At 40.2% G+C, this 25,784-nt stretch overlaps 1 protein-coding gene across 2 annotated transcripts in view; it reads right to left on the bottom strand.

Annotated features, from left to right (window-relative positions):
- PLPP1 (phospholipid phosphatase 1) overlaps nt 1–25,606 on the bottom strand; it is a 107,334-nt gene extending 81,728 nt beyond the window's left edge. Inside the window, exon 1 of one of the 2 annotated variants that reach the window (XM_003925851.4) lies at nt 25,098–25,606. In XM_003925851.4, coding sequence (XP_003925900.1) covers nt 25,098–25,155 — 58 coding nt within the window. In that variant the 5' untranslated portion in view covers nt 25,156–25,606. The remainder of the gene's footprint in view (nt 1–25,097) is intronic. The other variant, XM_003925850.4, reaches the window with a different exon arrangement.
- Nucleotides 25,607–25,784: the final 178 nt, after the last annotated feature.

Here is a 25,784-nt window from a genome sequence, read left to right as displayed (position 1 = left end):
AGAGTAAAGAAAGTCATTCAAAATTTTACTAACTTAATAAGCGAAACTACAAAGTTTGCCAGGTAAGAGAGCTTGTTTCCTCTGTAGGCTGATTATCATTCCTGATCATTTAGCAAATGTTTTATGTCTAGCACACACCAAGGCATTCATATATGGTACTCAGAAAAGAATACAGACTTAAGATGAATATCAGGAATTATCAGTTATAAAGGAAATACGTGAAGCCATGAGACTTTAAGATCACTCGGAAAAAGTGGCATGATCCATAACCTTGGAAAGAAAACAGAAAATCAACAGCCATCTAAGAAGAAATGAACTATCTGGAAAGTAGGATGAAGAGTATGAAAGAGAGCAAGGAAAATGAAGGAGCACTTTTCAAAAACGTTAATAATAGTAGCTACTTTTTACTTAACCCCCACCTTATGCCATGACAGCACACTGGGTGTTACAGCTTTCTAATCCTTCAGTAAGTTTAAAAGGTAAATATTATTATTGTATTATTTTGAAAATGAGGAAACCTGCCTAAAGCCACTTAGGTTGCAGAATTGGGATTCAAACCCAATTGAGTCAATGAGACTGAGAGCCCTCTGGGTTCACCTGGTCACAGTGAACCCAGTAAGCTGTCGGTCTCAATGAGCAGTAAAAGAACAAAGTGCAGATAAAATGTCACTGATGATTTTTTTAATCCACCTATCTGCACACTGATCACTGATAGTTTTTTTGTTTTTTGTTTTTTGTTTTTTGTTTTTTGTTTTTGAGACAGTCTCACTCTGTTGCCCAGGCTGGAATGCAGTCCACAATCTCAACTCACTGCAACCTCCGCCTCCCAGGTTCAAGCAATTCTCATGGCCTCAGCCTCCGGAATAGTTGGAATTACAGGCATGCCACCACACCCAGCTAATTTTTGTATTTTTATTAGAGATGGGGTTTCACCATGTTAGCTAGGCTGGTCTCAAACTCCTGGCCTCAAGCAATCCGCCTGCCTCAGCCTCCCAAAGTCCTGGGATTACAGGTGTGAGCCACCGTGTCAGGTCTAATAATTCTTGACAGAAGGCCATGTCCAGTTTGCATGACCTCCCCAAAGAGGACTCAGGGCTTGCTATCCTATACAGCTATAAAAATCAATGATGAAGTTTATTTCTTCCCCTTATCCATTCCCTTTGGACCTGATGGAAACAGTATGGCGAAGGGGAAGAAAGTGAGATAAGATACTGTGGATACCTCTATGTGTCTGGCACCATACTGAGTATTTATTTGCATTGAATCCTCATAATTCTAAAACACATGCTCCAAGAAGGCACAGACATTTTTGTTTTGTTCACCAATATATTCCAAGTACTTAAGTCACTGCCTAGAAAAGGAAGGCCTTGAACAAATATTTGATGAATGAACAGTCATCCTGTAAAACAGGTATTATTATCCCTGTTTTAAAGATCAGGGAGTGGCTCAGAGAGGACAAGTAACTTAATTAAAATCATACATTTAACAAGCAGGGTGAAATTAAAAATATTTAACAACTCATACTTATACCAGCATTGGCCATTCAGAACAGACACTAGCTAGTGCTAGACGAGCTGGGTTCCACTTCAAGCTTTTAGTTGGGGGATCATGGGGAGGTCCATAGGAGGGACCAAGACAATGAGGGGTCATAGGCAGGGGAAGGGAAGATCCAGGTGTACAATGGTTGTCAGCCTCAATAGTTAAGTGGTGCACTGAGGATTCCAATCTGTACTTATTTGACTCTAAAACCTTCTAAATAAAGTGAGTACTATTTATAAGAGTTTAGAGTCAGATAAGTGAGGAGAGCAGAGAACAACTAGAGCTTTTAATAGAGTAGATAAAACTAGTCAAAACAACTACAATGGGAAATGGAATTAGAAGTGAATTAAAAATTGGTAACTGAGGCCAGGCACAATGACTCACACCTGTAATCCCAGCACTTTGTGAGGCCAAGGCAGGTGGATCACCTGAGGTCAGGAGTTCAAGACCAGCCTGACAAATATGGAGAAACCTCGTCTCTACTAAAAATACAAAAATTATTTAGGCATGGTGATGCAAGCCTGTGATCCAAGCTACTAGAGAGGCTGAAGCAAGAGAATCACTTGAACCAGGAGGCAAACGTTGCAGTGAGCCATGACTGTGCCACTGAATTCCAGCCTGGGCAACAAGAACAAAACTCCATCTCAAAAAAATAAAATAAAATAAAAAGATAACAACTCAATCTGCTGTTAGACAACTAAAAAAAACAGGATGATCTCACTAAAGTAAGGTGGGGGGAATGAGTAACGAAGAGAAATAAAAATGAATGGGCAAAGCAAAACTACAACATGAAGGCTTTCAATTTCAGGTAAACAATTTGTGTATGTTTAAATAAGTAATGAAAAATCAATACTGGTTCTTGAGCAAGAAAGGGCTTGATGAAAGCTGTGCTTCAGGACAATGAATTTGTGAAAGGTATTGGTAGGGAAGGGGCAGAGCCTGGTGGCAGGTGAGAGGGATCAGTGGTAGAGAGCACTGTAAAGTATATTTGAGTGTGATTCACAGAGGTGTTATGAAAAGTGTTAACAGGCAAGAGTGCAAAGAACAGTGCACCCTCAACTTTTAGAGGCACCTACATTCTGGTCACTTAGCTTACAGTCACCATTTCTCTGTGGCTGACATGGTTTTATTATAAAAAGTACTTCATTATCTTTTTTTTATTATTTTAAAATTAGGAGAAAAAGCACTTGGGATATAGGATATAAGTGACACTTGCCAAAGATAGTTTTTACATTTGTGGTTTTGACTCAATAATCACCTATAATATATCCTCAACCTTGGAGTAGCTTAGATCATTAAGACACTTAAAATAAATTTGTGTATATATTTAATGAGCTTTTAAAAAATCAAGAACAATTAGAGCAGGTTACTTCACTATGGACTCTCAGATTTCTGCACAAATAAAAAACAAGTTAACCTATTTATTTAAACACTAACAAAAACAAAAAAGCAAACCTTCTCACCTGTCATTCACTTCCCAAAAAGGCACAACAAAACAGTGCCAACTGGCCAAGAATTCCTTCCACATTAATTTCTTCCACTCCCTCACAGTAACAGCTGTTCCCTTTCTTTCTCAAGATGGCAAAGGTCACAATCAGTTGTAAACTGTCCATGTGATTATTATATGCCAAAAGCAAGGAGATAATTGAGGTAAAGGGTACTGGGAGAGACAGCTGATATTTTTCAATTTTACTTTTTCCTGGCCACTAATCAGGAAACTATTTAGGGCTTCCTTGGTATTTGAAGCTATAACTTAATATTATTTCTCCACCAAAAAAAATTCTGTTTACATGGAACTCGGGTTAGGGATGATATAAGCACATTTAGAAAGGGACAAAAACCTACAGCAAAACTGTACAGTAACATTTACATCACAGAAGTTGGCATAATCAAAAATGCATTATGCTATGTGAAAAAGATTAGACTCAAATGGCTATATACTGTAAGCTTTATGATTCCATTTACATGACATATAGGATAAAGAACACATCACTGTTTGCCAGAAGTCAAGGCTGGTGGGAGGCACTGACTACAAAGGAGAAGAATGAGGGAACTCGGAGAGGTTACAGACCAATTCTGTATCTTGACTCTATCTGGTTACATGACTAAATTCCATATTGTCTGAATTCACAGGACTGTACACTCAATTAGTAAATCTTACTGTACATAAATTTTTAAAATACAACAATTAAATGTTAGCTTAAGCTTCATCTCACCTACTCCTCATACCTATTTCAAACCTCTCAACATGCTCTATACAATAACCCCACCCACTCCACCTAGCTAACACCTACTTGCCACTCTAGCTTCTGTTCAGCTACTGGCAGAACCAATCCTTTGGTGTGCCAGGGTGGAGTACTGGAGAGAGTTAGGTAGTCAAATATATCTGGCAGGGTTTATTTCCGGCATTCTCCCAGTTACTACTTGTGGGAGCTTGGGCAAACTACTTACCTAAGCTCACTTTCCTCATCTGGTAAGTAAGAATAAATACTACTTATGTACCTCCAAGAACTGCTGCAAACTAAGAGCTTAGTAATGTGCCTTAGAGCCTGGCATATTAAGAGAATTAATAAATGCTTACTCCCTGATCTTTCTCCTCTGCCTACTGCCTTCACAACACCTGCTCTCCTTCTGAGCTCCTATGGACCTTACACATATATAAACCTATCACAACACTTAATTTATTATTGAAATTCTTTATCTCTGCAAATAAAATGTGTCATATTCATTGCCTAATAGTCAGTATACTGTTTGAAGAATAATCTGTTCACCTGATCTGATCTTGTTGTTAAAGGAATTACTGGAAAAGAAGAAGCAGCAGGTTGAAAAGGACAGTGTACAGTGAAAGAGTCTGAGATGGACAACCCAAGGTTTTCCAAAGTTTCCGCAAGGATGTTGTACACAGCATAATGGCACAACAATTGCAAATAACCTAAAGATCCAAAAATGGGGGCAAAGTGACTTATACCAAATACATGCAATGAAATACCATATAACCATTAAAATTTTAGAGAAGATTATATTTAAAATTACTATATATATATGTAAATATATGCAGTAATATCCCAACTTGATTTTTTTTTTAAGCATGAGTTTTTTTTAAAAAAATGTGGGTATATGGACATTAAAAAGTACTGGAAAGATAAGCAACCAAAATGTTAAAAGGGGTCATCTTTGGATGATGGTGAGAAGATTACTAATGATATTTATTTTATTTTCTGGGCTTTTTAGCCTTTAACAATTTAATACATGTTAATTTTAGAAAATTAGGAGGCCAGGTGCAGTAGCTCACACCTGTAATCCCAGCACTTTGAGAGGCCGAGGTGGGTGGATCTCCTGAGGTCAGGAGTTCGATATCAGCTTGGCCAACATGGTGAAACCCCTACTCTAATAAAAATACAAAACATTAGCTGAGTGTGTGGCAGGCACCTGTAATCCCAGCTACTCGGGAGGCTGAGGCAGGAGAATCACTTGAATCAGGGAGGCGGAAGTGACGGTGAGCAGAGATCGTGCCACTGCACTCCAGCCTAGGCAACAAGAGCAAAACTCCATCTCAAAAAAATTAAGAAAAAAAGAAAATTCAAGAATCAGAATATTTTTAAAGAAAGAAAGCGGCCTGGCGCGGTGGCTCAAGCCTGTAATCCCAGCACTTTGGGAGGCTGAGGCAGGTGGATCACGAGGTCAAGAGATCGAGACCATCCTGGTCAACATGGTGAAACCCCGTCTCTACTAAAAATACAAAAAAAAAATTAGCTGGGCGTGGTGGTGCATGCCTGTAATCCCAGCTACTCAGGAGGCTGAGGCAGGAGAATTGCCTGAACCCAGGAGGCGGAGGTTGCAATGAGCCGAGATCGCGCCATTGCACTCCAGCCTGGGTAACAAGAGAGAAACTCCGTCTCAAAAAAAAAGAAAGAAAGAAAGAAAGAAAGAAAGAAAGCTGGCTGGGTGAGGTGGTTTATACCTGCAATCCCAGCACTTGGGGAGAATGGGGTGGGTAGATCACCTGGGATCAGGAGTTCAAGACCAGCCTGACCAACATGGTAAAATCCCATCTCTACTAAAAATACAAAAATTAGCCAGGTGTGGAGGCAGGCACCTGTAATCCCAGGTATTTGGGAGGCTGAGGCAGGAGAATCACTTGAACGCAGGAGGTAGAGGTTGCAGTGAGGTGAAATCATGCTATTACACTCCAGCCTGGGCAACAGAGTGAGACTCTCTTAAAAAAAGAAGAGAAAAAAATCTAACATAGAACTTATAAATAACAGTATTCCATACCATCAAACATTCAAATATCTAAAAATTGGAGTTAAAAAGTGGATTGTGCCAAATCTATACAATGAAATACATTTCCAAAGTCAAAAGAGTAAAATAAATTATAAACTACACACACACACACACACACACACACACACACACACACACCCCTTTGGGGAAAGAAACAAGGTATGGGGAGCTCCTCTAATGGAAAAGTAATTTTTAACTTGGAAAATTTGTAACAGATGTATAAGAACACCTCATCAAATATTAACAATACTGTATTTTAGTGGTCTTCAAAGGCTTGTCAAAAACCAGTAAATTTCAGAAGACAAGGCAGGATAGTGAATCAAGGAGAAGGCTCCCCTTTGAAGCACAGTTTCTACAGAGTTTATTTAGTTTTCAAAGAACCTGTGACCTGCAGAGTTTTGTCCAGGTATTATTTAAGCTTGTAAAACAAGGCATCCTATATTCAGGTGAGAACACATGGTTAAGTTTCTTCTCTCTTTGAATCAACAATGAGATTTCCAGTCTTAGCAATTCCACCCACAAAATTCCCTTAACCAGTGAAGTCTCCCTTATTAGTAAGTGGGAAATAATTCCTCCTTTTCTATAGTAAGGCCCAGATTCCAAAGAATAACAAGTATATGTTTACTACTATATTGACTTTTTTTTTTTTTTGAGACAGTCTTGCTCTGTGGCCCATGCTAGAGAGTACAGTAGCACAATCTCAGCTCACTGCAACCTCTGCCTTCAGGGTTCAAGCGATTCTCCTGTCAGCCTCCTGAATAGCCGAGGCCTACAGGTGGGCACCACCACAACAGCTAATTTTTTATTTTTCATTTTTAATAGAGACAGGATTTTATCATGTTAGCCAGGCTGGTTTCAAACTCCTGACCTCAGGTGATCTGCCTGCCTCAGCCTCCCAAAGTGCTCGGATTACAGGCATGAGCCACTGTGCCCGGCCTCTATTAACTCTTGAATAAAGCTGGCAAATATTAATGCTCTTATAAAAACAGGGTAATCAATTTCTGTAAAGATTCATACACAGACTAGGAGTGGTGGCTAATGCCTGTAATCCTAGCACTTTGTGAGGCAGAGGTGAGAGCATCTACTGAGCCCAGCCTGGATAACACAGTGAGACCAGGACTCTACAAAAATTTTAAAAATTAGCCAAGCACGGCAGTGCACATCTGTGGTTCCAGCTACTCAGGAGGCTGAGATGTGAGGATTGCTTGAGCACAGGAGATCAAGCCTACAGTGAGCCATGTTTGGGCCACTGGACTCCAGCCTGGGAGACAGAGGTTGTGTAGGGTGGTGACTGAGAGCACTTTTTTTTTTTTTTTTGAGACGGAGTTTCGCTCGTTACCCAGGCTGGAGTGCAATGGCGCAATCTCGGCTCACCGCAACCTCCGCCTCCTGGGTTCAAGCAATTCTCCTGCCTCAGCCTCCTGAGTAGCTGGGATTACAGGCACGTGTCACCATGCCCAGCTAATTTTTTTGTATCTTTAGTAGAGACGGGGTTTCACCATGTTGACCAGGATGGTCTCGATCTCTTGACCTCGTGATCCACCTACCTCGGCCTCCCAAAGTGCTGGGATTACAGGCTTGAGCCACCGCGCCCGGCCGAGAGCACATTTTAACACCTTTAAGGAGACTGCTTTAGCAATCAAACTTACAGAAATCAGACTGACTTAATTTCAATCATTTTAGTATAAAATTAGTTATCTCAGTGTTTAAAATATATGTAGAAAAAAAATTTGAGAATTAAAAATACAAACAAAATTTTAAATAGACAGGGACAATGGCTCATGCCTATAATCCCAGCACTTTGGGATTAAAGGCATGGTAGACCAAGGCAGGCAGATCACTTGAGCCCAGGAGCATAACACCAGCCTAGATAACATAACAAAACCCCATCTTTACAAAAAAAAAAAAAAAAAAAAAAAAGGTACAAAAATTAGCCAGGTGCGGTGGCATGCACCTGTAATCCCAGCTACTCAGGAGGCTGAGGTGGGAGAATCAATTGAGCCCTGGAGGTCAAGGCTGCAGTAAGCTGTGATCACACCACTGTACTCCAGCCTGGAAAACAGAGTGAGGAAGACCTTGTCTCAAAACAAAACAAAAAAAGAAATTAAACAACCAAATAAAATCCAAACCTGACACCTCAACTGCTTTTGAAAGTTCATATCCTCCCACCATAAAAAAATTTTAAATCTTAAAAGAATTTATGTGGGTCCATCATGTCTAGTTTGAAGTTATGCCAAATGGCAAGGGTCCAGAAACAAAAATAAAGTCATACTAAGGTGTGTCTCAGAAGGAAAACATAAAAACTCTTACTTTGGCAGGAAGTTACCAAATTGGCATATCTAAATTAGTAAGCTTTGTTTAAAACACACACACTTTTTTTTAAAGGCACACAAATATAAGGCATACATGCCAAAAAAGTCTGTCAAAATACTTATTTGTTATGATTATTACAGTAGCAAATCATGTTTCCATTTCCCCCAAAAATTATGCTTGTATCATTCAAGTTATTTTACACAGAAGATAAACCAAAGAAGGAAGGATTCCCACAAATTATTCCTTTGAGGCTAAGAGCAAACTTAAACAATGCTGAAACTACACAATTAACAACTGTTACCATAAGAAGAAAGAAAAGAGGACAGGTAGGCATCAGCTTACTGAGTGCCTACTAAGTACCTGCTACTTTATTTACATAGATTCTCATGTAATCCTAACAAATCCGTGAAGTAGACAGTATTCACTCCATGATACAAATAAAGAAACTGAAGCTCTTTAGGACTAAATAATCAACTGTGCAACCTAACACAAGGAAAGAGCAAAGCAGGATTATGAAATTTTGAATATCCGGCTCCAAATTCCAGACTCTTTCCAACTGTTGGTGATAGTTGAAAAACAATGTATCAACTTCTCAGCAATTAGGGTTCTGTAAGGGCAGTCAACTATTCCTATACCATTGTTCTAAAAATGACATTTTTCCTTCTGGAAAGATTATTCCCCCATCTGGCACATCATAGGAAACCATGAAAAACTGATCCCAGACTATTCATGTTTCAACTGATATCCCTAACAGATCTTCCTCCCATCCTCCTCAGAGATGGTCCTGTTAGCCTGTGCTTGTTATTTTCTAAAGGAGGTTCATGTTGCACATGTATTCACTCAGCCAATATTTGAGTGTCTTCTTCCTTAAGCTACCACATTCTCCCCTTTCTCAATTCAACTTTTTCAAAGAATAATCTATACCCAGGAACTTCCATTTCTTTCAGCTTCCAACTCATTACTGAAATGGCTTTACATAAGGTTATAAATGGTCTCCGTGTAACTAAACCCAATGGACACTTTCCAGGCTTTATCTTGCTTGACCCTTCAAAAGAACGTAAATCATAACCACTCTTTCCACTTGGATTTCCAGAAACACTCTCCTGGTTTTTAAAGTAGTGCTTCTCAGTCTTGGTGGTCTTTATTTCCTCCAACCAATCTGAAATGTCAGTGTTTGTCAAAGATCAGTACTACGTCTTCTTCCCTTTTCACTTCATACCTTTTTCCTGAAATTTCATCAATTCTCATGGCTTCTAACACCACAAATATGCCAATGATTCTCAAGTCTGACCATTCCTCTGAGCCCTAGAACCACTTATCCAAATGAGGACTTGATACTTCCAGTTAAATATTTCAAAAGGATCTTAAACATTACATGACCCAAACCGAACTATCTCCTCCCCATTCCCCTTCCTATCAAACCAGGTTCTTACCTAGTACTCTCCAGCGCAGTAATTGGCAGGAACCAACATATGTTCAATTATACAAACCAGAAACTATCCTCAACATTTCTCTCTCTCCTATGCTCCACCTTCAACATGTCACCAAGACAGGTATCCTTTACTTCCCAAATACCACTGAAATGTATCTACTTTTCTCCATTTCCACCATCAGTCACCACCACCTCTTTAGTCTCACTACCTGCCTCACTTGGACTGTTAAAGCAGCTTCCTAACTGATCATTCTAAATCCATTATTTCTTAGCTCTAATCTATGATTCTACCCTGCCCCCAAAGTAATCATTTTTAAAAGCTACCCAATTCTCCTTTTTTTAGACGCCTTATTATAAACTATCATAGCACCCATACTTCTCCTTTATGATACTTACTGGTTCATTTTTAATATTTATTTGCATGATTGGTTGTATCTCTATTACCTAAAACAGTGCTTGGCACACAGTATATGAGCAACAGATACTTGTGGAGTAAACAAATGTCTACTGTGTAACGGTCAGTGGGCCACAAGCCAAAGAGAACATACAAATGAAGACACAGCCCTTTTCAGATAAAGAAACTGAAATTGTGAACTCATGTGAGTTACCCAAGCAATTGGTGACAGAACTGAGGCTCAAACTCAGACCTGTATGTTTGCAGTGTCCATACTCAACCTTTATGCATCCCATGAACACAAAACAATTCTGCAAAATATCTATATAATAGTAAAAATAAATGGAAATTTGTTTCATATCTTCATACAAAATCTTCTGTTCAACTGCAAGGTAAGAATCATCCTAGCATTCTAAGCTCTTTAAAATGGTACAACACTCTGTTCCTCTGTTCTTTGGGTAATCATAGCTTACATAAATATAATGGTAGACCACTCAAATAGTACTCATTTACATTCTTTATTGCACAAAATATTAATATGTCTATCTCTTACAATTCACTATAAGTCAGATAATTCACTAAAACATGATTATGACTACTCTTATATCAACTATAACACTTCTGCTACAGTTCTATTTGACAGTTCAAAATTTCAAACTTCTCTGCTTTTACAACAACTTTAATTTACAAAATATTCAACCAAATTACACTACGTATCTTCCAAATCAAATATTTATTTTTTTACTTTTTTCAAGACCCGTCTCACTCTGTCATCCAGGCTAGAGTGCAGTGTCGCAATCACAACTCATTGCAGCCTCAACATTCCCAGGTGCAGGTGATCCACCTCAAACCCCCAAGTTAGCTGGGACTACAGGTCTGCACCACCAAGCCCAGTTAATTTGTTTTGTTTTTTGGGTAGAAACAAGGTTTCACCATGTTGCCCATGCTGGTCTTGAATTCCTGGGCTCAAGCGACCTGCCCACCTCTGCCTCCCAAAGTGATGGGAATACCAGTGTGAGTTACAACGCTAGGCCCAATGTTTCATTCTTAATAACGAAACATATGAAGATATGAAATAAGAGCTACCACCACAACTTCTTCAAGTGAGTTGCTCTTTTTTCTAGCAAATCTTGAATATGGACCTAATTAATTGACCAACCTAAAGAGCAAATTCCCTACTTCAGGCAATGTAAACCACTATCAATGTGATTCTAGACTTAATCCAACTTAAAATCTCTACCACGATCTCTTTATTGTACTGCAATCTCTGACCTTCCAAAGCATGTCCTCATGATTAATCCTCTTTCCTCTCAAAAACGCCTCATTCTTTTCCAAGGTACTCTTAAAACGCAAAAACAGATCTACTGGCAATATTTACTTTTTTCTTTTCTTTTCTTTTCTTTTTTTTTTCTGAGACATTGTTTCCCTGTAGTTGCCCAGGCTGGAGTGCAGTGGCACTATCTCTACTCACCACAACCTCTACCTCCCAGGTTCAAGTAATTCTCCTGCCTCAGCCTCCCAAGTAGCTAGGATTACAGGCATGCACCACCATGCCCAGCTAACTTTGTATTTTTAATAGACACGGGGGTTTCACCATGCTGGTCAGGCTGGTCTTGAATTCCTGACCTCAGGTGATCTGCTTGCCTCAGCCTCCCAAAGTGCTGGGATTACAGGCATGAACCACATCTGGCCTTTTCTCATTTTATAATTTTCCTTTTCCTACTCTCATCTTTGTCTCCTTTCTTATCAGAAGAAACATATGTAACCAAAGCCGGGCAGGAGGCCTATACTACTTTGTGTCAGGGCTCATTTTCCTATATTACCACTTTCTAAATACTTCGGTCTTCAACTTTTTCCTATTTTCTGCTGACAGTAACACTCACCCCATTCTTAGCCAGGCTAACTTTATAACTGATCTCCCACAAGTCCACTGCAGTGGCTCAAAATAGCCCGTTATACACCATGTGCTCTTTGTCTTCCTACCCTGAGTCCACTGTTGTCAACTGCTGCAAGATGACTCTCCTTAAAAGTGAGGTTCATTTACCACTATGATCCTGAGAGATAAACAAGGAACACATTATTCGCATTATAATTTACATATCAGTAAATGAAGCAGCCATGGGATCTTGTCCATGAGATCACAGAGAACAGGAGAGGCAAGACCAGAATCTGACTTCCAAACCAACTGTTTTTACTACTAGATTACACTTTGAACTCTTTAAATAAAGGGTTCAAACTAATTGCCACTCACTAAAAAATTATCTACAATGTCAAATCCTAGAGAAGGCGGGGGTGGGGGGGAGATCCATGAAAAAAACTTCACAGAGGGTAATTACTGGTTTTCAGATTTGGTTAATAATTAGACTATATTCAATGGCAACACTGAGAATTTCATTCATACTGCGGGACATGAAGTAAATTTTAATATAGATATTCACACTAGCCATAAAGTTGAGCATTATCCATAACCTGCCTAACAAGTTTTGATAACATCACAATTTAAGAAACCTTTTCTCCAAGTGGCTACTGGGTTAGACAGAGACAATAGTTGGAAAGGAGCACATTTAAAACTCCTTTCTCTTATTCACGCTCTTTGAAAAATAATAAAATACAACAAATGTCACTTCCCTCTGCTACACTGCATAACTATGCTAGTGATATTTTCCAGATAAAATCAAGATGTTCTCTTAAAAGTGTGTTTTTAAAAATATTTTAAGAAAAAAATGGCCGGGCACGGTGGCTCACACCTGTAATCCCAGCACTTTGGGAGGCCAACGTGGGTGGATCACCTGAAGTCACGAGTTCAAGACCGGCCTGGCCAACATGGTGAAACCCCATCTCTACTAAAAACACAAAAAATTAGCTGGGTGTGCTGGCGGGCACCTGTAATCCCAGCTACTCAGGAGGCTGAGGCAGGAGTATCACTTAAACCAGGGAGCCAGAGGTTGCAGTGAGCCAAGGTTGCAGTGAGCCGAGATCACACCATTGCACTTCAACCTAGACAACAAGAGTGAAACTCCATCTAAAAAAAAAAAAGTATAAAAGTATGAATTTTAATTACATTTAGTCATCTATTTAACAAGCTACCTTTCTGAAGAAGACAGTTACCTAAAATTATGACAATCCCAGAACACTATAAATGGCTGTAATCATTACATATATCTTCTTAAACCCTACAGAAAGAATAAAGGATAAATTATTCATCAAAAGAAGTTATGATGAGAAGTGGTAATGTTTAGCTCATTTAACCTGTACTTTAAGTTAGTTCTTCACAAATTTATAGTCAAAAAATAAAATCTTCATGTTTTAGAAGCTGAGGACTAAGAGAAGTTATTACTATTCAAACCATGCTCTCACCTCACACAATTCTTTATTTACTCAATTTCTAGTTTGCTGTTCTCTCCAACCATGAACTTCATTTAGGTACCTTGCCTATAAGCTGTGGGAATACTGTTCACCTAGACGCACAGTCAGAAGATCTGAGGTATGTGATTCCAGAAAGAAATAAGTTAGAAGTAATTAAAACCTTTCCCACCATGATCTGGGCACTAGGAACTGACATACAAACCAGGTTTTGACTTCAATGCTGTTTAAACGGCAGCTAGGACAAATTAAACAACAACAACAAAAAAGTCGGCCAGGTGCAGGGGCTCACGCCTGTAATCCCAACACTTTAGGAGGACGAGGCAAGTGGATCACAAGGTCAGGTGTTTGAGACCAGCCTGGCCAACATAGTGAAACTCCATCTCTACTAAAAATACAAAAACTAGCTGGGCATGATGGTGCACACCTGTAGTCCCAGCTACTCAGGAGGTTGAGGCAGGAGAATCCTGGGAAGCAGAGGCTGTGGTGAGCCAAGATCATGCTACTGCACTCCAGTCTGGGCAACAGAGCGAGACTCCATCTCAAAAAAAAAAAAAAAAAAAAGTCGCCAACAGATGAAATCACATTTAAATAGCAGACTGTGTCCGTGGTACCAAATTGGTTTATTAGCTTAATAATAACAACAACAGCAAAAACATTTGCGTGCCTACTGCAGGCCAGGACTCTGCCAAATACTTCATATACATTATCTCATGCATTATCTCATTTAATTTTATAGCACCATGAGGAAGGCACTATTAGCATCAACTCTTTCCTCATTAGATGAGGAAACTTTATATCATAAAGAGTTGAGGTGACCTGTCCAACGTCACACAAATTAGTAACAGATGGAGCTAGACTTTAAACCCTGGAAGAATGGCTGACTCAAGTATATTTCCTACTCATTCATATAACAAATATTTGAATGGCTATCATGTGCCACACACTTCCTAAGTACCCATGTTAGAGTGTTTTCACCTATTAATGTGGATAGATTCATATCCTTGTGAACTATCTACAGAAATTATTTCAGAATTTGGCAGTAGCCAAAAGTAACATGCCCAAAAGTTTACATTATCTCTGCTGTCTAGCAACAGCAATGGTTTCAGGAGAAACTGTTTTGAAATAAAGATTGACTTTAGGTGGAGTACAATGGTTCACACCTGTAATCCCAGCACTTTGGAAGTCCAGGAGTTCACTTGAGTCACTTGAGTCCAGGAAACCTAGACCTAGCTGGGCAACAAAGTGAGACCTCATCTCTACAGAAAATCAAAAATTAACTGGGGCCAGGCACAGTGGCTCACTCCTGTAATCTCAGCACCTGGGAAGCCAAGGTGGGCAAATCACTTGAGTTCAGGAGTCTGAGACCAGCCTGACCAACATGGTGAAACCCTGTCTCTACTAAAAATAAAAAAATTAGCCAGGCATGGTGGCGTACACCTATAATCCCAGCTACTAGGGAGGCTGAGGCAGAAGGATCACTTGAACCCAGGAGGCAGAGGATGCAGTGAGCCGAGACTGCACCACTGTACTCCAGCCTGGGTGACAGAGCGAGACTCTGTCTCAAAAAAAAAAAAAAAAAAAAAAAACACAAAATTTCAGCCAGGCATGGTGGTACACACCTGCAGTCCCAGATACTCGTGGAGGCTAAGGTGGGAAAATCACTTATGTCTGGTAGGTCAAGGCTGCAGTGAGCTGTGATCATGCCACTGCACTCAACCTGGGCAAAAGAGTGAGACCCTATCTCCCCCCCCAAAAAAAAAAAAAGACTTGATTAAAATACCTGCGTATCTCGCCTTCCCAGGCTTTGTGTACCTCTTGAGGATGGTGACCCTGTCTCACTCATTCTTAATAATTTCAGTGCTAACAGGCACTTGAAAACATCATACAGTTTTATCATTATTTCCTATGAGTCTGTCTACTACCATAAGTAATAAGCTATTAAAAATCCATGGGTTATATTTTTCCCTTGATCAAAAAATGGATACCTATTTTTGGTATCTCCAGTGATAAGTAGGGCATAAAATGAGGCTAATACTATGTACCTCAGAGTTCTGTGATGATTACATGAGTTCATGTGAAACATTTACCAAAGGCATATATTAGGTAGTCAATAAATAATGCTTTCTTCTCTTCTCATTTACCTCTCTAGCACCAAACAGCAAACCCATCTCTCCTACTACTGACGCAAATCAACCAAAAGGCAAGGCAAAACCTGGTTTAACAAGCTGTCAATTAACTGAAGGGCTCATCCGCTACACATTTCCTATACGTCATTTTCCTGGACACCCCACCCTGAAAAAGACTCAGGAGACATTTCCAAGTAGTGACAACTGAGGACTAAATCACGAGGTTCTAACTATATCTGCTAGAATGCATTACCAATGCATTCTACTTTGTAACTCTGAACTCCATACATGATTCATTTGAAATAAAGGGAAAGATAAAGGTTTTCCTTTCCTGTGAAAACCTGAAAGGAATGCCTATAACAACAATGCTATTTGAAGAAAAAAGTCTATGAGTATATTACTGAATAGGGAAAGTTAGTTACATCCTCCAGTATGATACAAACTCATTGCTAATGCTTAATAGTTATTGAAAATCTGAGATGTGAAATATTAAAGTGCCTCTTCTTTTTGTTTTTATAGATACAGGGTCTCGCTCTGTTGCCCAGGCTGAAGTGTAGTGATACAATCACAGCTCACTGCAAACTGCAACTTTTGACCTCAAACAATCCTCCTGCCTCAGCCTCCCAATGTGCTTGGATTACAGGTATAAGCCACTGCACCTGACTTTAAAGTGCCTCTTTTAGACAGCAGACACACTCAAGGTGGTATGCAGAAACTGACTCTGAAACTACATCATAATAATCAAACATAAAACTAAGATAGTTATAAAATATTTAAGCCACCAAAAATAATCATTGTTTTTATAGCCAATGAATTCCCACAATCTTGCCTTTCTCACCTTCTCCATTTTTTTTTACTTTGAATTTTTGCAGATACATTGTAAATTGTATATATGGGGTACATGGGATATTTTGATAGAGGCATACAATTTATAATCATTACATCAGGGTAAATAGGGTATATATCACCTCAAGCATTTATTCTTTGTATTACAAAGAATTCAATTATACTTAGTTATTTTTAAAGGTACAGTTGAATTATTATTAACCATCATCACTCTGCTGTGCTATCAAATACTAGATCTTACTCATTCTACCTATTTTTTGTACTCATTAGCCATCCCTACTTCACTCTCTCCATTTATTACAACCTTTCCAAAATACAGACTAGTTAATCTGCATTCAAAAGTTATAATCCTCAAAAATGCATTTCCTAATTCCTGACTATACCATTGTTAGCTGGGTTGCCTTGGGTGAGTTTCCCAATTTCCCCAGTGCTCACTTCCGTCATCTACAGAATGCAGATGACCAAACTCTGGAGAGAGTTGTTGAAAGACTGCACAGGCTGCACAAAACCTAGAGAGCACTACATAAATGTCAGTTATTATTTTTATCCGTTCTGACATTCAGAAATAAAAGTTACAGGTTGGGCGCAGTGGCTCACACCTGTAATCCCAGCATTTGGGAGGCCAAGGCTGGTGGATCACGAGGTCAGGAGTTCAAGACCAGGCTGGCCAAGATGGTGAAACCCTGTCTCTACTAAAAATACAAAAATTATCTGGGCATGGTGGTAGGCACCTGCAATCCCAGCTACTCAGGAGGCTGAGGTTGAGAATTGCTTGAACCCAGGAAGCAGAATTTTGCAAGGCCGCAGTGAGCCAATATCGCACCACCACACTCCAGCCTGGGTGAAGAGCGAGACTTCACCTCAAAAAAAAAAAAAAAAAGTACAAAATTCACTATTAAAAATACCATTGATACATACCATATTCCAGCCACACTGGCCTCTTTTCTGTGGCAAAATGCCCTTTTCTCCTTTTGCCCTCAACACCTGTTCCTCCCTATGCTTGGAATTTTTCTCCAGCTCCTTCATGGCCAACTCATTTTGTTCCTTAAATCTCAAGTCCAATACCTCTCAATTCAAATATTCCCTCTTCAGAGAGCCTTCATTGAGATTGCAGTCCCCAAAAGTCTAACTTTCTTATAATCTTGCTTTAATTCTGTCATAGCTTTTACAAACACCTGTAATTGTCTTATATTACTGGTATGGCAATATTATCTTTTTTACACTGGTATTTCCAGCTCCTAGCATTGTATTAAAGCAAATAATTTGTGCTTAATAAACAAAAAATGATGCAATGTCAAATACTTTAAAACAACATTGTGCTCACACAACATTAAAAACAATTTCAGTTTAACATATGTCAAAATGTTTTAAAAACAGAGTTTAGATGCAGAGTTTAGTCCAATCTTTTGGCTTCTCTGAAGCACACTAGAATAATAATTGTCTTGGGCCACACATAAAACACACTAACACTAACGATAGCTGATAAGCTTTAAAAACACTGCAAAAAAACATCTCATAATATTTTAAGAAAGTTTATGAATTTGTGTTGGGCCCTATTCAAAGCCATCCTAGGCTGCATGCAGCCTGTGGGCCATGGGTTGGACAAGCTTGGTTTAGAGAGAGAGAGGATATAGAGAGGTATTACACAACAGTTTTTCCTTGCTGCCTGTTTAATTGCAAAGAGCAATTCAAATAATAGAATTTATACAAATGAGGATGTACAATTAAGGTCATTCATAAGTTTTAGGAATACTGGGCTGGGCACAGTGGCTCACGCCTTTAATCACAGCGCTTTGGGAGGCCAAGACCGGTGAATTACCTAAGGTTGAGTTTCAGACCAGCCTGGTCAACATGTTGAAACCCCGTCTCTACTAAAAATACAAAAATTAGCCCAGCTACTTAGGAGGCTAAGGCAGGAAAATCGCTTGAACCTAGGAGGCAGAGGTCACAGTGAGCCGAGATCACACCATTGCACTCCAGCCTGGACAACAAAAGCAAACTCCGTCTCAAAAAAAAAAAAGCTTTAGGAATATTAACTCTACTTTTTTATAAGTGCAGTAATCATCCCCAAGACCTCGGCAATAAAAAGGTGACTAGAGTGTAGCTAACTCCACTTTCTGGAGTAAGCTGAAATTCAGGACTTACCACTGTATAAAATAACAGTTTTTCCATTTGTTTAATTACACTCTACCACAGACCTATACAGATCAATTTTCACCATGGCTGGAATTACCACTACTTAGAAATCATGCATGTGGCTTTCACAGATGACTAATAAAACACTAAGTTTCAAAAGCATTCCATGAGTACTCATGAGAAGCATTTTAAAGTTTGTGTTTTTGTCCCTAATACAAAACTAGTTGATGTTATTCCTACTAATTATTATATTACAGGTGGTAGGATTATAGAGGATTATTTTACTTAACTAACGTACATAGTGTATATTAAGTGCAAGGCACTTTACATATTGACTCATTTAAGATAACCATAGGTACTTTCATTATACAGTTAAGAACAGAGGCACAAAGACGAAACTTACCCAAGGTCACACAGCTGAAGGGAAGAGCTAAAATTTGAATCCATAGTCCACTACCAGACTATGCTGCCTAACATTTAAAGAAAAACATAACTAGTTTTTCATAGTTTATAAAGAATAAGTCAATCCCAATTTTACCATTTTTGTTTGTTTAAAAAATTAGAGATGGGATCTCACTATGTGGCCCAGACTGGTCTCAAACTCCAGGGGGCTCAAGAGATCCTCCCACCTCAGCCTCCAAAGTACTAGTACTACATGCATAGCCACCATACCTGGCCCCCAATTTTAGACTAGCTTCAGTTGAGCAAAAAGTAACCTGCCCGAACCATTTGCACATTAAACCTAAACAGCAAGAAGACCGAAGAGAAGATGAGCAGAAGGGAGGGAAGTAGGGTGGGGAGGAAAGAGTGACAATAAAAAGGAAGATAAAAGAAGAAAAAAGGATAGAAAGATAAGAATGCTGCTTGTAGCCACCATTCATGATCTCTGGATAGCAAATGCTTTTTTTGAAAAGAAGAAAAGAGACAAGACAGTATCTCTATAACTCCCTAATTAGCTGATTGTACAGACTGTATATTTCCATTTCAAATGTTGAATTAAGGCACCTAAATTAGGAGGAAGTAGATAATTAACATTCCAAATTTTTTTCCATAAAAACTGAAACGTTAATCAGTTCACTGAAAATCTGGGTGTTTAGTGACTTTTGCCACCAACTTCTCTTTAAAAAAAAAAAATGGCATACATTGACAATTTTAACTTCAATTTCTTAACCAAAAGAATCAGAATGATTCCCCAAACTAAGTAACACATCGGAAAGTTTGGTAGAGCTCCGCCAAAAATGACTAAATGAGAAAGAGATTAACAAAGATCCATAGCACATTCTTGAGTTTCCAAAGGATGTAATTCAAAGTGAATATAAAAGAAGAATTTACATTTCATAAAATCTATGAGGGGAAAGTTTTCTGAACATTTCTATACTCTATTCCAAGTAAGGTAAATTTAAGTTAAAACTCAACTGAATAAAACCAACTAGAGCCAAATAGTAGCAATTTTCTCCAGGCCTCTGCTTTTGTTCCAAACTACCCAATTAAAGAAAGAAAAAGCCTTGCAACAGGATTCTAGACTGACCCAAGAATATGCCAATTTGACAAATTTTTGTTCATTTTTTGAGATTCCTTCCCTCTCTCTGTGGCTAGAATAATAGAGAAAAAAACAGAAAAACAAAACCCACAAACTTTCATCAGAAGCAAAAGAAGTTCAGAAGTCTAACAGAATTTAAACAGAAGAAACAGCAAGTGGTCAGGACAGGTACTATGTCTTGTTTACTTATTTTTATCTTCAGTGCCTAACACACTGTCCGGCACCTATAATACAGTTAACAAATGTGTACTGAATATGAGTGAGTGAACAAATAAATGTTAGGAGAAAAGGGAAGGCACAAAATGCTGGAGACTATTAGCAAGTGGGAATCTTCCCAAAATACTTGCTTTTTCCCCCTTTGATGAAGGGACCCAGACTGAGGTTTAACAAAGAGACCACTCCTTAGACATATCCTTAAGGGGTAAAATGATGTCAGCATTCTGGTGATAACAAATGGCATCAGTATTTGAGATAATTACTGGGGTAAAACAAGCAACAGGGACCCCACAACCACCTAGCATTGGTGGCAAATGTCTTTGCCGCCAGATTTTACTCTACACCCATTGACTTTGATTTGACATAATGATGATACCTCATTTGGTGCATGCTGAGAAAACCATAACCCTCTCCATCCCAAGAAAGCCAGCATGGCAGCCCATGGGCTCCTGTCTGCAGTTGCCATTAAGGACAACTGTAATTGGTGTCTAATGCAGAAAGGGCAGCTACCTCAAATCTGTTTTAGATATAAATAAGCATTATCAGTAGGATCCTGGCAAGAAAAACAGCATACTCGAATGAAGCGTTCAAGAAAATTTAATAAAGGAACCATTTCAAAAGGTACAGGCAGAGTTTAGGGAAAACAGCAAGAGGTGGTGGGGTACCTCTAGGTTAGCAACATCAGGAAGCCATTATCATCTCCAAGTCTAAAGTGGGTAGGGAAGGGTTATCAGAATCCAGAAAGATCTGTAACTATAGATGGCTGGCAGAGAAGGCCATTATTGAATACGAGTTATTAACTACTCACAGAACAGCTTTGGCAACAGGAACTAGCTCTTAGGGAGATCCTTTCTGATGTCTCTCCCACTGGGCAAAGCTAACCTGAAACCTAAAAGGAAGGGCTCAGTTGATGTAGCCCATAGAATTCATTTCCCAGAGCCACAGAGCAGAGTGGAGAAAAGATTTGGAAGGGAAAATGGAACATACACAGCACAGAAAGATATTCTAAATGATTGTTAAACAGCAAAACACAGGTATATAGAAAGAAAGTTTTGTCAGTTCCATCTAAATCTTCTAGATATTGTGGGACCACCCACAAGTAAGTCATAAACATTGGTACTTACTTGGGTTCCTACTGCCCTATATCAAGTTGGAAAAGGAAAAAAAAAAAAAAAAAAAAAGCAGCAGCAGCAGCAGCTATAAGTAATTCCAGGTAACTCTGACCTTTCTGCATCTCTAAGAGTAAACAGACAAGTCATTTATCTGCAATGCAGCAGATCTAAGACAAGGCCCTTCTCTTTGCTCAAAGGGAACATATTCCAAACCTCCATTATCGTACTTATCATGATGTATTATAACCTCTTGTTTATTTATTACTCATTGACTCTGAGCCCTTGAGGGCAGGGATTATCTTATTTATCTTTGCATCCTTAGAACCTAACACGGTACTGGGCACGAAGCTGGCCTTCAATCAATAGGCACTGAATAAATTAATGAACTCAGTGTCCCATTAATGGGCAACCTAATGCCATAGTGGCTAAAATCTGAAATGACCCTTAGCAATTAAACACTAATAAGTTGTATTCAGGCCATGGTTTAACACACTGGGCTAAAACATAGCCCGTCTCATACCAGACCACCACCATTCTCTGTAGAGATTTTCTCATGCACTCAGACAACGTATAAAACCTGTTATATAGTCACAGAACCAGTCATAAAATGAGCCAGAGAAAGACTATGTTCCATTTCAGAAAGGAATCAAATACACATTATGTCTCAAAATTCTCATTCTTTTTCCAGGGATTTACCAGATCCACTTGACAAACCAACACACATTACTTCTCAAAATTCTCATTCTTTTTCCAAGGATTTATCAGATCCACTTAGGGAACTAATAATTTGAACATGTATATAGAGGAAGTCGTGTTTCATACTGATAAAGATGGCATAGGGACAGACATACACATATACACACACACACACACACACACACACACACACACGGCATGTTTTAATTATCACTTCAACACACATCACTCTCAGTAAAATTATGAAGTAGTTGTATAACAGGTTCATGTAACACCATCATTTTAAAATGGCTATACTATATGATGTTGGGGTGGTCATTAACAGAATCTGGAATGTACTCACATTATAATTATGAACCACTTTCACATAACCCTGTATTTATGAAGTGCTTAATCATCTTTTTGTTCTAACAGTCAATTCTTACCTGTAGATTCTACACAGAAAAAGGAAAACATTAATGACAAGTTGAAAACTCTCTTCAAGTACCATGATTTTAGGTTACCAATCTCCTGCTGTCAGTAAAATGAATAAAAGTCAAATTTAATACAGCAGACCCCACCAGAAAGGTATATTTGCTATGCAACATGTGTCTTCCAAAAGTAAGTATGAAAAAGTTTTGTATCTCCTGCATCACTGTTCTCCTTCACTGCTGTTTGTAATGGACAGTTGATGTTGTTAAATGCAATGTAATCTTACATATCTAATTTTTAAAAGTCAGTAAAATAGGTAACTTTCTACTTAGGAAGCGGGAATTCTGAGTTCATCTTGATAATACATTGAATTACTTTAAAAGAAATGCCAGTAATACAAAAACATAATGTTGGAAATAGATCAAATGCCTTTTTCTAAAACAAGTAAATCCTCCAAGCAAGCTTTCTCCAAAACCACCAAAGACTTTTTAAATTGTAAACACAATTTTATCTTTTTGAGAGCCATCATATTCCTCCAACTGTCAAGTCAATGTAGCAATAAAATTACTTTACCTTTATAGGATAATCATGTGATGTCTGTATCATGTTAAAACTACAGGCTACAACAACGCATAATTTATAAAATTGTACTGCATGTCAGTTCCTCCGCAGGATTTTTTTTTAAATTGCAGATCTACCATATAGCTTTGTGTTTAATACTATTAGCTTCAGCAACCTCAGAGCAGTATTATGTTTCACCCATCCTAATCAGTGTTTGGCCCATAGAAAAAACATTATGTTGTTTTACAAATTAATCAAACTTCCACAGTAGGAAGAGGGGAAAATGATATATAATTCTGATAACGCACAACGTGTGGCAATGATAGGATAATATTCAATATTTTAGAAATACCTTGATTTTTTTCTGATTGCACATTTTCCTCTCCTTTCACTAAAATATAAACAAAGTTTAACAAAGTTCCAATGACACCAAGTTAAAATATATTTTTAATGTAACATTTCTATGAAAGGTAACTTCTTTTGTTGCAAATAAATTTGAATATGTTTAACTATTAATATGCCCCGACAACTGAAAGGACTGTGTTTTTATAAAGACAGTGTTCCAAAATTGTGTTCCTCTTTCCCAAACTTAATTCCTAAAACTCACTGTGGACCTAAACAGAAAGTGTCTTGGGAAACAATAAAGATGCTTCATAATAATAGATAAAATGACCCAGCACTGTGGCTCATGCCTGTAATCCCAGCACTTCGGGTGGCTGAGGCAGGCAGATCACCTGAGGTCAGGAGTTCAAGACCAGCCTGGCCAACATGGAGAAATCCTGTCTCTACTAAAAATACAAAACTTAAGCAGGCATGGTGTCAGGTGCCTGTAATCCCAGCTACTAGAGAGGCTGCAGCAGGAGAATCAATCACTTGAACCCAGGAGGCAGAGTTGCAGTGAGCTGAGATTGTGCCACTGCACTCCAGCCTGGGTGACAAAGGAGACTATAAAAAAAATAAATAAATAAATAACAAAATGGAATTTTTCCTTACAACAACAAAACCAGGTAACAGAATTTATAAGAATTCCACAAGACTGCTGGTGCCTAAATGGTCCAGTTGGAAACTGGAACTACTGGAGTAAAACCAAGGGAATCGCCTATCACTGAGAAACCATTATGCAGATCTCCATCTAAGAGGCTAAAGTCACAGATCTCCCACCCTGAGAACTTGCCAATACTACTACTATTCTGATTACTTCAACATGAGTAGGACTACCCAAACTTCCAGCAGTTCTTGCTTTGTTTTTGATTTTTCCATCACATGTAAATAGGTCACAGCATAACTGCCTTATACAGTATATAAAAGGTTAAAACCACTCCTTCCAACGCCCACCCTTTATCCAAATGATTCCAATTCTTTCTCTTCCAAAGAAAGGAATAACTGGCAACCAGAAGCCTCAGAACTGAACTCTTCCAGTCAGGAAGACAACGTGAAATCTGCTGCAGCCAAAGGATGTCTAGTGCTCCTTGTGGGGCTGTCACAAGAGATGGAAAGCTACACCATGGCCAAAGTCTGTGCAGAGAAAAAAACAGTAGGTTCTGGGTTACCGCACCCTCCCCCACCACCAGAGCTTCTTTAGACTTGCCGTGCTCACCCCTGTTTGCAACCTGACAATTTACAACCTGGCAATGCCTTCTAATTAGGACCGTTCAAGCCTTTTACAGCCGAAAAATTAAACTGCTTCTCACGATAAATCAGGCACTGGCGCCTGCTACTGAGGATCCCCTGTGCATCAAACCTCCAGTTTCGTACTGTGATGGGCCAGTGACCAGGCTTCTCTACAGTAGAGAGGGGAGGAGCCCACCCTGCTCTCCTAAGAGTGGAACTGGAAACAGAGGACAGGAGCAAGCCATGGAGCGCAGAGGCGTGAACAGCATCCAAGCAGGACTGGGCTCAGCGCACCGGCGGGCGACAGACAGCGGCGGGCACGCGGGAGCTGGGGTGCAGGCTGCAAAGCGGGGTCCCTCGGCTGCAGAAGCCGCCCTCCGTGTACCGCCCTGCAGCGGCGCACGCGTCAGGCAACACACCCCCGCCGCCAGTCGCGGCTCTGCGCAAATGCCCTCCCGGGACAGCCGTCCGTGCCCAGGCGCACACGCCCCTCGGGCCGGCGGCGCGTACGTACCCAGCAACACGCAGAGCACATCGAGGGCCACGTACGGCAGCCGCGTCTTGTCAAACATGGTCTCTGCCCTGGCTGCCCGGCGCGGGCGGAGGACTGCGCTGCGGGACGGCGGCCGAGGCCCTCGATTCTTGAGCCCGGGCCCGGGGCTGGCGACGGCCCCGAGCTACAGCTCCTCCCAGCCGGAGGAGGAGAGCAGCCGAGGGCGGGCTGAGACCGGGCGACGCTCCCACCGCCAGCAATGGCGCCCGGGGCCCTCCCCTCACAGCCCCCGCAAACACTCGGTTAGTGCCGAGGCGCTCGTGTGCCAGCCGCGGCAGCTCTGTCGCCTCAGGACCTCCTCGGCCGGCCCCGGCCTGCCCCGGCTGCTCCCAGTCCGGATCCCGGCGCCCTCTCCCACAGGCGGGGCGTCGGGACTCGCGCTTTAAGGATGGACACCGGTAGGGAGGAGGAACGCGGGGTCTGGCCCCTCCCGCCGGGCAGCGCAGGACCGGCCCGCGCGCGGCCTCGCGGTCGTGGGGAGCGCAGCAGGGGCGGGGCCGTGGAAACCCCAGGCCGCGCGAGCAGCCAATCAGCGCCGCCGGCCTCGCCCCTCCCGACCTGCGGCAGCCGCCCACAAGTGCGGCTCACGGCGGCCGGGCAGGGCCTGGGGGCGGCTCCCGTTCCGATCCGTGGGGCTTCGCTCTGGAC

Source organism: Saimiri boliviensis, chromosome 1 (genome assembly GCF_048565385.1).
Source record: "Saimiri boliviensis isolate mSaiBol1 chromosome 1, mSaiBol1.pri, whole genome shotgun sequence".
NCBI classification, from domain to species: Eukaryota; Metazoa; Chordata; class Mammalia; order Primates; family Cebidae; genus Saimiri; species Saimiri boliviensis.
The sequence above is the reverse complement of the archived record's forward strand: the minus strand, read 5'-3'. Positions and strand labels throughout refer to the sequence as shown.